The 15,092-nt window shown below is 37.6% G+C and overlaps 1 protein-coding gene across 4 annotated transcripts in view; it reads right to left on the bottom strand.

Moving 5' to 3' along the window:
• DSE (dermatan sulfate epimerase) overlaps positions 1-15,092 on the bottom strand; it is an 81,258-nt gene that overhangs the window by 48,848 nt on the left and 17,318 nt on the right. For 3 of the 4 annotated variants that reach the window (XM_077900196.1, XM_077900193.1, XM_077900202.1), the window contains exon 2: positions 4,158-4,626. In XM_077900196.1, the coding sequence (XP_077756322.1) occupies positions 4,158-4,573 (416 nt within the window). In that variant the 5' untranslated portion in view covers positions 4,574-4,626. Of the gene's footprint in view, positions 1-4,157; positions 4,627-15,092 lie in introns of those variants that run through there. The other variant, XM_077900209.1, reaches the window with a different exon arrangement.

The raw sequence follows: 15,092 nt of genomic DNA, 5'->3' as shown, positions 1-15,092 counted from the left end.
CACCCACCCCCCAAAGGCTTAATCCAAGGGTTAAAGATATTTTTGGTGATTCTGAAAATGACTTGCCACTTTATATATAAGTTAAAATAATATCTTTTAAAATTTGATTTTTAGAACTAGGAACAAGCTTAAGTTACTGTTAATTTTACTGTTATGAAGAACATTTGAGCCTTAGCAGAAGTCAGAACAAAGGAGTGCGTGAGCAAGGACATGGCATATCTGCAAAGGCAGATACTACAGAGACAGGACTCATCCTTTTGTGGTGCCAGGAGGTACATACAAGTATAATGCTAAAATAAGAAGTTTTGCATGCTGTTGTTTTCTAATCACTACCATTCTCATGATAAATCTTTCAGATTCCCTTTTACTTGGCAGTATGTGTCATATAAAATGGCACAGAACAAGATTCGTATAGACAACATTTTCCTTTAACTTTTTTTATAATGGCCCAAGAGCCCTAAATAACTGAATATATAGATGTTACTTTTAGCTCTTTCCTTACAAAATACTCAAATGAAAAATGAGCCATATTAACAAATTTGTATGCATGTAAATATCAGATGTACTTCTTTTTAATACCAGACAAAAGACACATCACTGTTACATTCCACTAAACCTTCTTCATTGGCATTACCATCAGATTCTTATATGCATTAAAAAAGGGCCCTCGGGAGCATCACTGAACATTTTAACAGAACAAAGCCAAAAGAGAAATTTAGTGAGTTAAACAGATGTGCTAGTTTAGAGAGTCATTTGAACAAAGATGAGTAAAATCTCCACATAAATCCCAAATACTATTTCCTTAGAGTCTACATATACTGATGTATAAGCCAAAACAGGGTGTAGGTACTGAATAAATAACAGTAACAATACTTATCATTAACATCATTATTCTTATTTATTGAAGGCTTACTAGGTGACAGGAACTGTGCTGAGTACTCTCCATTGTTATCTTGGAAATCCTCCTAATGAGGCTCTGAGGGAGATATTACTGCTATTGCCACTTCACATTAAGGCACAGACAAAATGTGGAAAGCCAAGATTCAAATCCAGAGGGTGAGTGTGGAGTTAGCACTTTCTATCACACCAGAGTGCATGCAGCACGATACAAACCTTTGTGTCATGAACGAAAACTAATGAAATCTCTCATTTCTGAGAAGAGGGCACCGCCCTCACTTAGCTTTCAAATACCCAGTGTTTGCACTTCTCACTGTAGGGGTGACTTAAACAATTTCTAGGCCATCCCTTCATCTTTGAATCCCTGGTACGCAGCCGAGTGCATGACACACAACAGATACTCAGTAGAAGTTAGCTGACTGAGTGAACACAACTAAATCATTGGTTTTAAAAGGAGTAGAAATGCTCTTCAAAGAAAATGGAAAAGGTATTCAGTCTGATAAAGCCATTGTAGGAAGCTTTCTAAAAAACAAATCTATAGTATGAATTATTGATCTTTTTGGTAAATAAGAGCTAGTTCTTTTTTCTCTGAAACTAATATATGTGAACTATATCCTAAGACAGTATCTCCCCACCAAAAGCTTAAACTTTAAGGCAAGAAATAATAAAAGCAGTTCTTAGTAGAGATTTATTTATTTTTCAAATATTTTATTTGAGAGAGAGAGAGAGAGAAAGAGTGAGTATGAGCAGGGGATGGGGTAGAGGGAGAAGCAGGCTCCCCACTGAGCAGGGAGCCCTATGTGGAACTGGATCCCAGGACCCTGGAGACCCTGGGATCATAACCTGAGCCTAAGGCAGATGCTTAATTGACTGAGCCACCCAGGTGCCCCTTTAGTAGAGATTTAAAAGAGATTTCCAAAGTCAATTTTTAGAGTTTGGGGAGGTAGCACTTTACTTTCCTAAAATTTTCATATGTATGTTTTTATTTACTTATTTCTACTATACCTTTCCCTGGAGATTAAGGAAACAAAATACAATATCCACATTATACTTCTCTGTGCATTGTGGGAACATATCATTGAGTTGATTTATACAGTGACAGCTGAACTACAGAAGTATTTAAGCTATCAAAAAGTGATTACATTCAACTATAAATCTAAGTGAAAATATAAGAGTCCAAGAGTTGGGCATGGTAAATTTAAAAAAGTTAAAATTTCCATGAAATCATTTAAAAGTAGAACCTAGTAACAGTAATTGTCAAGATAAAATGTTCCAGTAGCTCTTCTTTTTCTGCTAGGATCACTTCTGGCACTAGAAACCAAATGTAGAGGTAAACTTTCCATTTCTGACCTTCCTCTTTCAAGGAGGTCAAGAGAAAGGAGTCAATTGTTCAGCTCTATCAAATCACAGAATGACTTTCTGGTGACCAGATACAGCACAGAGTTATATCTATTTTTATCAATACTGCCATGAATGAAGTATTAGTCTCTTGGCAAATTTATACATACCTCCAAAACCCAGTAAATCTCAACTTGTACAAACAATATAGAGACCACCATTTTTGTAAAGCTATTTAATTTTCCCTTTTTTATCCTAAGAGTCTAACCCTCTCTAATGACAGCATTCATTCAAGTTGGTATTTATACCTCTGAATGTTTTATATTTTAATGTTTGCATCAGTTTGGTGTAATTCTCTTAATGTTATTGTATTTGTGTTAAAAAAATCTTCATGAAACAATGGTACTTCAGAGTCAGCTACTCTGTTATAAAGTGAAATAGCTTTTCACAGGAACTATTCTCTTGAACATTTTCATTAGTATCTTAATCTGACAAATTTAACTTCTCTATCTAAAAAGGGACTTTAAAAGAAAAAGTAGCTTTTAAGCAACAGAGGGGTTTCTTTCTACAAAAAGTATTTCACGGTTGCCATTTTTAACCAATTACACAATGTCGAGTACTTATAACATTTGATAATATAATATTGTAGTTCAAATATCAAATAAATTTTCATACATCTTTTATTTTCTTTCTTGGTGTCAGGAATAGAGTAAAATCAGTTAATTAGAATCAAAATCAGAAACTACTGCATACATGGCTCAGTTTTGAAACAAACCAAATATAAAGGTTCTTTTCAACCTAAAATATTATAAGCTTCAAAATGTTATACGTACCTAACAATAACTCTTAAAAAGTTAGCTCTGATATGGATTTAATGCTGGCTCTTCCATAATCTTTTTCATTAAGAAATGTCCTAATATCCTTCAAATTCTATAAGCAAACAGCATTCTTTGTCATATTGGTAGAAATTTAGGAAAAATTAAATTTTGTTACGATATTGACAGAATTCAGGAAGCTTGCAAACTACCATCTTTCACTTCCATTATGGGTGAGATATAACTTATCATAGCATTAAATGCATTTATTGATTTTTCTAAGCATTTAAAAATGAGCTCTCTATAGTCCTATAAAAAAGAAATTTCTATAATTTTAAAAAGGTATTTTATATAGTTTGTAATTTTTCTGGTGCAAGTATACCATGAATATGTACTAAAACACAGTTTGGGTAAGGATACCCATAGAATCCCTAATCAACTCCCCCCATATCTCCTTGGAAGCAGGCAGACGTATTTATTATAAAGAAATAAACTAAATTTAAGCTAATTCAAAAAGGAACAGCAAGTTTGTTTTCAAATCTTAGAAAATCTGAAGATAAATTATTATGTAGTTAGAAATGCTCACAAAATTATACAACAGGTTTTCCTACAGGTTTGGGCAGTTTGGTCGTTATCGGATAAGATCTTGTTTATTGCCAGTTAATCCTATCATATTCATTTTTAGCTTCTAATTGTCATAAAATTTAAATAAATCTTAATTGGCCCAAATGTCTTGCTGGCAGAAGGTTTTAACCACTTAGAGGTTGATAAGAACGTAAAGCCAGATGACCATACTACATGCTCGTTAAACTTAGAAGAAAGAATTCTCAACAATTGGATGATAGTATTTACTCAATGCAGCAAATTATGTTTTCTTTGGCTAGGATATATCTAAATATTTTCCTCTAACTTTAAACATGGACATTACTGGGTCTTTTGAAATTATGGACCATTCATTAAGCCACTAACACCACAAATAACGAGTAACCCCTCCCCTTCACTCACACATGTATGTGAAAACCTGGCTTCCAAGATTTCATCTGAGTATAAATTCATGTCTTTAAATTGCAGAGTTCATACAGTAAGAAGAAAAAGACAAAAATCTACCAACTAGGCTGAGCTGCCATCCTCTCCATGTAGTCTTTGGCCATGTCTCGGGCTTCAATGTTCTCAGGATACAGCACACAAAACATTGCCAAGGCGCCCAGGTTGTTGCCGTAAATTTCATTCCAGCGGGCGCTGTAGTCCTTGGGGTCCCAAGGAGGGAGGTATTCCAAGGGGCTGGACAGCATGGTGTGCACGGCCTCAGTGAGCCGGGCAGCAATGTGCTCATGCGAGCTGGCGGCCCTGAGCTGGAGCTCTGCGACCTCCGCCCTGGAGAAGTAGAGCATTGGGTGGCTGTCGTAGTTGGCGTTGGTGAAGGGAATCATGACTTCTGGGTTCTCGTCAGTGATGTATGCTGACACAAAGCAAAACAAATATATGAAAAACACACTGGGGGCCCCCCGTGTGTGAGTCCTCATCGTGGCATCAGATCTCCAAATCTCCAAGGCAGCCAAACCATCTTCGAAAGATCCTACAGTTGGAAAAAAGAAAAGGATATGTCAACCAGGGAAACGTGGCGAAGTAGGAAGGACAACCTTGCTTACTAGAAGCAGGTCTAAATATTAAAAAAGAAAGCTTATGAATTTAGATTTTTTAAAAAATACAACAAAAATTTGAACTAGAAAGAGACTTACTAAAGCCTAATAACTTAGTCACAGGAAGAAAAGGTACAACATAAGGAATATGGTTAATGATATGATAATAGCATTGTATGGTGACAAATAGTAGCTACACTTGTGGTGAACACAGCATAATGTACAAACTTGCCAAATCACTAAGATGTACCCCTAAAACTAATAAATATATTGCATGTCAACTATACTCAAAAATAAATTAAAACTCTAATAATTTCATTGGATAATTAACCAAGTAAACATGATACTGCAGACCTGTAGTCATTGAAGAAAACAGAACTTTGGACTTGGGAAAACCATATTATATTTGCTCAAGTAGGGAAGACAGACTCTCTGTGGCATCGTTTTCATATTTTATCACGCAAAAAAAGTTTGATTTTATGGTATTTTTTTTAGACATGAACATGAAAACCACAGTAACCAAAAGCTGGTGGTGAAATGTTGTCTGGGAATCTGGATGGTCATTAGGAAAAAAGAGAAAATCCTGTCTTTCTTAATTATAGGCTCCATCACTCTGGCTTCTCCTGGCTTCCTAACATTCTACATTCTGCAGCAGGGATTAGGATCAATACATCTATACGAGTATAGGCAGACAAAATATTATGAGTAAGGTTATATCCTCTTTGTGTCAGCAGAAGGTGGGGACAGAGTAGACAAAAGCAGAGTAACCGGCAGCCAAGCCCATGGATTCCCTGGGCTGACATCAGCAGGCGTGTATTGAAAGGCCAGACAAGGGGCTGCCGGGACTAGAAACGGATGGGCCTTCATTGAGAAAATAAAATCCCAGAATCAAAAGGCTGAAATAACACGTGTGCATTTTCCCCGTATTATTTGAAACTGCTGCCTACTTTTTCATTTTGCATAGGGGATTTTGGTGTCATTCAGTAAGTCAGACAATGAAACCAAGCTCATATTTTCTTAACTGCTTAACTTTCTTAAAAATCCTTTTTTTTTTTTTCAGTGGCACAGGTTAAAAGAACATCTTTAAAAAACAAGAACATTTTTAAAAAAGTAAAAGAAAAAGGAAAAAAAAAACCCCAAAACCTCAGCCTAGTCTATGTCCCACATCTGGGATAAAGCAGGCATAAAATCCCCCAGAGGAAAGTCAGGGAATTCTTAAAATTCTTCAGAGGGGAAAGGTTATAGAAAGCAGACCAGAAAAAGACAGTTTTATGTAAATAATGAACAGTAGTTTTCAATTATTAAAGAGAGAAACTGATGGAGAAAAATCAACCTCCTCAGCTAAACACAAACTATTTTTCCAAGAGAAAAACTGCCTCGTCACATTCATAAGAAAGAAAACCAAAGATTTAACACACACTGGAGATCAGTCCTTATTCTCAACTTGCTGCATCTCCAAGACAGAGGCAATATGGCATCACTTATGGATGCTGCCATTAATTCTACTATTCCTTATATTTCTGAGTGTGTTTTAGACTACATATGAAATTCAAGGGCAGCAATTTTGTGAAGCATTTTATATGTATTTCAAGAGTCAAACTTGTGATTAATAAAAAAATTGGTATAGCCATGCTAAATAAAGTACATAAAATAGAAATAAGTCTTGGACTCTACTCATATTATGTCTAGCACCCAACGCTTTGAGGCGGCTGGCTAGACCCTTCAAGGTCAGAGACCTGGCCAAAAGAAATAGTCCTTTGTGGTTATGTCTGAGGAGGGGTGTGGTCTCTGGCAACACAGAGATGCGGCTGGGTCTGAAGTAATGCTGAATCCCCACCACCCCGCCTCCGCCCCGAGGTTTATTTTTTGCTCTTTTCATTGAACATCCACACAAACAATTTTCTTAAAAGCCTGCCTGTATTAAATCCCCCAGACTCTAAGATGGAATGCAGTTATCAATGCAAATAACGTTGTGGAGGTATTTTAGATACCCAAAGTGAGGATGAATTGGAAGTTTCTCCTTTAATTGACCCCTACAGGGATGCCTGGGTGGCTCAGTGGTTGATTGTCTACCTTGAGCTCAGGGCATGATGCCGTGATGAGTCCCGGGATTGAGTCCCTGCATCAGGCTCCCTGTGGGGAGCTTGTGTCTCTGCCTCTCTCTATCATGAATAAATAAAATCTTAAAAAAAGACCCGTACATGGATAGTATTAAAGATCTTCTCTCAATTACTGGTTTTTGAATGTGTAGCTAGGTATTTGTGGGAGGTTGGGTTTTAGGGGGATGGGTGAGAACTCACAGGGAGACTAGAATTCCTCTATCTCAGATTCTGCACCCACATCCCTAAAGGTAGCTCAAACCTGATTTGTTTTATCCTCTTCCTCCTCCCGTAGCATGCTACCCTCTGGCCCAGGCCCAGAGTCACTAAGGTAGTGGGGGCTGCCCCAGAGAGGACTCATGCTATGATCCCAGCCACTTCCGCCACATTGCTTCCAGATACATAGGTCATGCCTGAGTGTATTTGAACAAGAAGAGTTGCTTCTGAAGCACAGAACCTCATTAAGATGTTGTTTTGGGAATCGTGCCACCTCAGTATGCCAACTGTTATTGAAGGGTCCCTAGTTATTGCTTCAAATTCATGTGAGGTCAGGGCAGCAAGGCTGTGAGCTACCACACATTTCAAACATGAATTCTTGTTGGGCTACCATGTGGGCCAATGCAGAACCCACAGAAATTCTATAGAACAAACATGCACAAAGACTACCTGGGAAGAAGGGACTGTAGCGTTCATCCCGTCACATACTATATTGCCTTCCTATTATTCTGCACTCCAGTCATCCAGCCTCCACTACTCTCCCGCGATTAAGGCCTTTGTTGATCTATCCAAAGAGTTCATTTCTTCTGTATCTAGCACATACCTCTATCAAATGGAACTGTTTGGGCTGTTTATACGCTTTGCCTCAAGAAGGTGGGACGATGGCTTCCTCTTTGCATCACAGGACTTAGCACTGTGCTTGACAAGGAAAAAGCAGCTCTTAGATGCTGGCTGAACTAAGTTAACACTTGGACTTAGCAGGTGGAGTAGATATCCTTACTAAAATGAGTGAGGAGGAACTGGTATGCCCCATTATTTGTAGTCAAAGCAAGTTTAGAATTTTTCAGAAGAAAAATTTCTGCTAGGAAACTAATAAGGGGAAATACAAGGCCAAGAAACTCCTGTAGCCTAAAAATAAATTTCAAATAAAGAAAAGAAAAATAATTAAATTTAAAATGTAACCCAAACTTACTTTAGGCTGATAACCTAAAGGGAGACATCTACCATCTTTTTTCTTTTTTTAGATTTTATTTATTTATTCATGAGAGACACACAGAGAGAGGCAGAGAAATAGGCAGAGGGAGAAGCAGGCTCCTCACAGGGAGCCTGATGCAGGACTCAATCCTGGGACCTCGGGGTCACCCCCTGAGCTGAAGGGAGATGCTCAACCACTGACCCACCCAGGCATCCCTTACCATCTTGAATCTGTCCAGAAAATTACACTGAAAAGCCTTCATTTCCAGTCTTTGCATTTCCCCTTTACACTTCTACCTTCAGCATCCTGCATACTACTCTGTAGAGGGAAGACGTGAAGTTACGTGAAAGGAGTGTTTCTCATGATCATTTTAGGTGGACCACAGGTAGACAACTTTTATGTCAACTTATTTCAATGGAAAAACTATAACTGGTACCTCTAACCGGAGATTTCAAGAGATATAAAGTTCTGTTTAAAATACATTTACAGGGATCCCTGGGTGGTGCAGCGGTTTAGCGCCTGCCTTTGGCCCAGGGCGCGATCCTGGAGACCCGGGATCGAATCCCACCTCGGGCTCCCGGTGCATGGAGCCTGCTTCTCCCTCTACCTGTGTCTCTGCCTCTCTCTCTCTCTCTCTCTCTCTGTGTGACTATCATAAATAAATTAAAAAAATTAGAAAAAATAAAATAAAATAAAATACATTTACATTTAAAAATAAAAAAAAAGTAAATGGATAGGGCAAAAATTGTTGAAAGTTGTAGCTGAATGACTAAAATGTGGGAGATGCTGAAATGCTGAGTAAAACAATGGTCACTGAGTTTACCAGAAGGACCAACCCTGACTCTCCCACTGCCCCACCACACGTGCGTGTGCATACACACACACACACACACACACACACACACACACACACGTGCACGAGCTGCACAAGTCTGTACTCTCAGATGTCTATGGGTGATCTCTCAAGCCACGCTCCCCTTAGTTCATGTGTTGCAGACACAGAAGAGTACTGCTTGCTCTCTTAAATCTTCAGGCTGCACTTGGGCCAGCTCAAGAGCATGGCATTTTCAATATGGCAACATCACAGGTAACCCCTGGCAACTGCCACTAATATTTCAGTTTACCCTTAATTCAATCCCCAGGATGTTTCTGAATGACTCTAGAAGGCTCATTTCCCCTAAAAGACTTTCTTTTTCTCTTCCGCTACTATACACTAACTTTCCTCATCGAGTTTTCCTTTCTTTGTCTCCCTCTACACAGCTTGGAAAGCAAAACATTCCTAAATTTTGACCTAATCAATGAGTACAATATAGTCATTTAAAAATTAACCTGTCACTACCAGATAATTGAAATAGCAATTTGATCATGCCCTGCCTGTATCTGTGGCAGTCCAAGTTTGACATTATGCTTAGGCCAAGCCAAATAATACAAAAAGTATTTAACAAGATGTCTGAATTCTAATTATTTTAAGTAGGTCCTCACAAAGTAACAATAAGCCTAAAATTATTTTGCTTTAATCCTTGTTCCAACAATCTGCTGCAGCTATTATGACTGCTGACACACAGAAATTTCGTGTGAAATACTTTTCACATATTTGATCTTTTACTTTATAATAACTTGATGTGACAAATAGTATTAAGAGTTAGTGTCCACCGGAACTCCAACAGTATCTTAGAGGCAGAACTAGAACACTATCTCCTAAATCCTAAGCCAACATTCTTTTCTTTAACCAAATTTTTAACAATATTCAGTGACATTAAAGTTCCCATGTTTGCCATCCTTACACAAAGAAAGTACAGAAAGAATATGTTCAGAAGGAAAGAACGGAAAAGTAGACTAGTAACATCAAGTTTCAAAAATGAAGTCGGTTTCCAAATGGTCTGGGACTGTTTATAAATGTAACACATGGTAGCACAAAAGTTCTTTCAATTTCCCTGGCTTTAGAAAATATAGAAAGTATAAGGATCGAAGAGTGATATTACCCTGTAGAAAGTAAAACATGTCCCAAATTAAGATGGATTAAAAACACTTTTATAGCATGTGCTAATAAGTCTAAGGAGAACAGCATTACCATTAACACTGGGCATGGACAAAAGAATAAATCCCTGCTCTGCTGTCTGCTAGTTTTGATCAACTGACTCATGCTCTCAAAGTCTCCATTCTCTCATCCATAAAATGATCCCACTTCATGGGGTGATTAAATATTATATGATGCACTTAGCAGAGAACCTGACATGAAGAGGTCTCTCTACATTTTTAATAAAAAGGAAGAAGTTTCAGACATACAAGATGAACCTATCCATAAAATATTTTATGGATTATATTAACCATATATTATATTAACCTACCCATGAAATATTTTTTGAAAGAAACTAAATATTATAAGCAAAAGAAGGAGAATCACAGATGTTAAGTGACTAGGCAAGGTCATACTACTTTTTAGAAACTTAGCTGAAACTCAAACACAATGCTCCTGACTCTCTAACACATCATTCATTAGTAAGCTCAACACTCACTGGAAAAGAAAGCATATGACCCTTACGGTTTTTCAAGTATTTGTCAGGGGTTTTGCCCTCAAAGAAAAGAATAATGATTAAATAAATGATATCTGAGTTTGATTGCCTCCCAAGGCCCGTAATTCTTGGTGTATAAAAAGTGACTGCTTCATGATATATTCTTTCAAAAGACCCAGTCATACAACAGGGGCTGAAAAATAAAATCTCTGGTGGGAGAGTGTTTCCTACTAATAAATTTATATGATTGAAGGGGTACATGGTATTTGGGGTCATCGGCAAGAGCTGATACGGTAACCTCGAGGGTCTGGTATTGGCTCAGACAATGTCATCAGTATCTCAACTGATCATCCTGGGATATGCTATCCAGTATCAATAAAACTAAAACCCTCCTCCCCCAACATATATAAAACCAGAATGTCAGTGCATTCATTTACAAGAAATATGACCATTGAGCAGATTGGGAAATATCTTCTGGCTTCATCAGAAAACTACACAGGTAGTAAAATTACTAGATAATTGCCTGATGAAGGGCCCAGGCTTGGGGCAACTCAACCAGTCAAGATTACCAACATAACTCACTTGAAAGGAGGCTGTGTTGTTAGCATCTGTCACAGATGCCCTCGGGATATCATTAAAAACAAAAACTTTAAAATGGAATTGTAATGATAGTTAGGAAAGAAGTGCAAAATATACATACCCCACAGCTCCTGCCACCACCCTCACCAAGCTCAGCTCAAGATTACCTGTTCCTGTTTGCCCAGGCCAATGGATGGGCCCAGCAGTCAGTGACCTGATTAGGACACTTAAATACCTCCCACACTAGAACCGGATGTGTCCATATCCACGAAGAGCTAAAGCAATCCTGCAGACCATACTACAGAATGCACCGACGTCGGATCCTCCTCCCTGGGAAAGGTAGAGGCGCTGCAGAAGTTACCAACTACAACTCTTTCTTCATTCTTCTACTGAAACCCAAGTTCCCTCATTTTAGGCCTCCAATCGGGTTTTAGGCAAACTCTGATGCCCTGAGAGCACCAACATATCTTAACAGAGCTGCACATTTTCTTCTCTGATCTATTTTAGGATTTAACTCTCAGAGAAACTTATTTCCAAGTATATGAGAAATATCTTGCTGTGGTCTCACACATACTACTTCACTGTTCCCACATATTTTAACTAAGGGAATGTACATATTTTTAATATGCTCCTTACTTTTCTATTTCAATTTTATTAAACGTATAATGAGGAGACATTTTTGAAAAATAATTTTACCTCAATATCAAAATAAAACCTTATATGTCCTTGGTAAATTTCTGTAGTGAAATAAATCTAACATTATTCTTACATACATCAAATCCTAAGAAAACATATGGTTTTGGTACTACACAATCATTCGCTAAAATTACACTCCCTGATGTGTAAAGCCTGTAGACTCAGCCAAGAAAGAACATTTTAAAAACCAAGGGCTCTTAATCAAAATGAAAGTTCCTTTTACTGAGGGTTTATTGTTTTCCTTATTTAGGGTGAAATGAAATATATCTCCCCAAAAAGTCATTTCCAAACAAAAATCCACAATATGAAATTATAGCATATGGAACCCCCAAGAATTTACACACACTACTGAGGGAGTAATTACAACCCTGAACCCACACAGCAAAACCACACCGTGTATAATAATGGTGCTCACCACCTTCACACTCAGCACTGGAGAAATTTTAAGTTAGGTTTGTAAGTTAAGTGCAGCTCTGTGCAGTCTAAAACCATTTCTATATTGTTTCTGGAAAAGTTTTTTTGTGAAGATAACACATTTTCTCCCAATGTAATCTGAGGCTGGATCCTTTTCTAGACCAACAATGATAACTATGTAACTTCCTTCTATGAGAAGAATTGTTAACCTAAATTATGTTTAAAATGAAGGCTCTATCTCCCATTCACCAGAGGACTACTTGAATAAGTAATTTACTGGCTATCAAACTGAAGGCATAATTTAGTGGTAGAATTATGCCTGGTGCACATTATTACAAAACTAAAAACCAATAAGATGCAGCTTTTTTGGTGCCTGGCTGGCTCAGTCGGTAGAGCATGCAACTCTTGATCTCAGGGTCGTGATTTCAAGCCTCAGGGTCGTGATTTCAAGTTGCAAGCCTGTGTCCACATTGGACACAGAGCTTACTTTAGAAAATAAACTAATTAAGGTATTACATTAAAAAATTAATAAGATCCAGCTTTTGAGAAGGTGGCTGTCTTATAGAAAATAGAAAGGAAGTAAAATCTGTATTTTCAGGAGGCAAAGAGAAAGCAGGGTAGAGGTATGGCGGAGGATCTACAAAGTCACTGAGGAGACTAATAAAGCAGCTAATTTTGCTTACAAAAAGTCTAAAAGAGGAAAATGAAATAGTTATACTTTCTAAACTGTAAGTAAATTCTAGTTTATCTAGCAGTCCAACAACTGGACACCTTCTAATTGTTACCTCTTTATTATAATTTTGATGGGTTTTATTAATGCTGGTGTTAGAATACAAATTGCTAAAGTATTTTCAAAAGTTTTGATTCTGGGGGCTGCTGGGTGGCTCAATCAGTTAAGTGCCTTTGGCTCAAGGTCATGATCTCAGGGCCCTGGGATCCAGCCCCAAGCCCATGTCAGGCTCTCTGCTCAGCCAGAACTCTGAGTCTCCCTCTCTCTCTGTTCTCTCTCTCTCTCTCTCTCTCAAGTAAATAAAATCTTAAAAAAATTTTTTTTACTCTGATACTATTTTCAGAAAATGTTGAATATAATTAAGTCAAGTAGTAATTTATACACATTAAGTTTTCCAATGCACTGTCTTCCAGAACTGGAAGATCAATTTCCCATCCACGTTAGGGGTAAGAATTTCTTGTAAATATTAATTATTTCAGCTATGTATTGAACAGCTATTAAATCCTGGAACTGTGCTAGCCATGGGGATAAAAAGTAAACAAGAATAATGATTATAGCATTAAAAATCTAGGAAAATGATGTTTCTCAGTTCTTTCTTTTAAAGATTTATTTGTTTGAGAGAAAGAGTGTGTGCACATGCATGGAGGTGCAAACAGGGGTAGGAACAGGAGGGGCAGAGGGAGAGAATCTTAAGGAAACTCCCTGCCAACTCAGAGCCCCACATTGGGCAATCCCATGACCCTGAGATCATGACCTGAGCCAAAATCAAAAGTCAGTCGCTCAACCAACTAAGCCACCCAGATGCCTCTGAGTTGGTTTACTTTAAACTGCAAAACTTGTATTACTTTGACAATAAATATGAGTAGGAATTTTCCCTTAGTTTAACATATTTAACTACTATAGCTGGCCCCAAAATAAAATTAACAATCTTTTTTTCCTCCAATTTTTCTAAACGGTAAGTAACCAAAGATTCTCTGGAAGTTTCTATAAAACCAGCTATGGCTTTCTCAGCAATTGCTTTAACCATGAAAACACTCTTTTCTGGCATTACTGGGTAAAAATATAAAGCATAGGAAAGAAGATAAAGATAATGAAGTTAGTGGCTAAATATAACCTCATACAATTTCAAATAACAAACAAAACCATAAATAGACATGAAAACTAAAGTACAAAAAAAAAAAAAAAAAAAGAAAACTAAAGTACAATTTTTCTTCCTGCCACAGATTGACCAGGGCAGACCGGTGAGGTGGCTCAAAGGATTGACAAGGGGATCAGAGTGGCTTTTGTTCATTGCTCTGTGATTCTGGACGAGCCAGCTAGTCCAACTAAACCTAGTTCCTTATTACAAATGAAGATGAAAATAGTATTTGTCTCATAGAACGGTTGGGAGATTAAATAAATACCTATAAAGCATTTACCACTTTCTGGTGAGAGTTCCCCCAAAATGCTAGTCATCACAGCTCACCTCAGAACATGATTAGTGGCTGTGGGCAAAAGCCAGAGCCACCAGACTTTCAAGGTTTGAATCTCAGTGCCACCACATCCCTAGGCATGTCCCTGTTTTCTCCTGCATAGACTGGATAAAATAATACCTTCCTCAAAGGGTTTCTGTGATCTTCAATTAGCTGATACACTTAAAACATTAAAAGAGTGTCTGGAATTTAGAATTTGGAAGGTGTTCAGTAAGAGCTAGCAATCATCACCATCTTCTCAATGAGACCACCAAGGTCAGTCCAATGGAGAGGAAGCGTGCCATGACACCAGGAGGAAGCGCTCACAAAAACTGTGACACAGAGAATGTTATTTTTAAGATAGGTACAATGCATTGTGTGTTCAGAACCTTGCAGAGTCATCAGGAACCTAAAAATATCAAATATTTTGACAAATATAAAGTATGTGAAGCCAAGAAGTTTCTCCTTCTTCCTGCTCAATGGCACATTTATAACTTCAGGCTACATGTTCTAAGAAATTCAATACATCTAAGAAATCTGCAAATCTAATACTATTTCTTCATCAACCAATATTTATAGAGAGAGATAGAACTTTCTATACCATAATGACACACATGTGTTTACAGTCAGGAAAATATCCTAAACATAGAAACACCAGTCTTGATGACACTTAAAAGATGACAAAAATCACTTCTGAACCTAAATATAACTTTAAAAAATCTGATGTT

This window comes from Canis aureus, chromosome 1, assembly GCF_053574225.1.
Source record: "Canis aureus isolate CA01 chromosome 1, VMU_Caureus_v.1.0, whole genome shotgun sequence".
In the NCBI taxonomy this organism is placed as follows: Eukaryota; Metazoa; Chordata; class Mammalia; order Carnivora; family Canidae; genus Canis; species Canis aureus.
The sequence above is the reverse complement of the archived record's forward strand: the minus strand, read 5'-3'. Positions and strand labels throughout refer to the sequence as shown.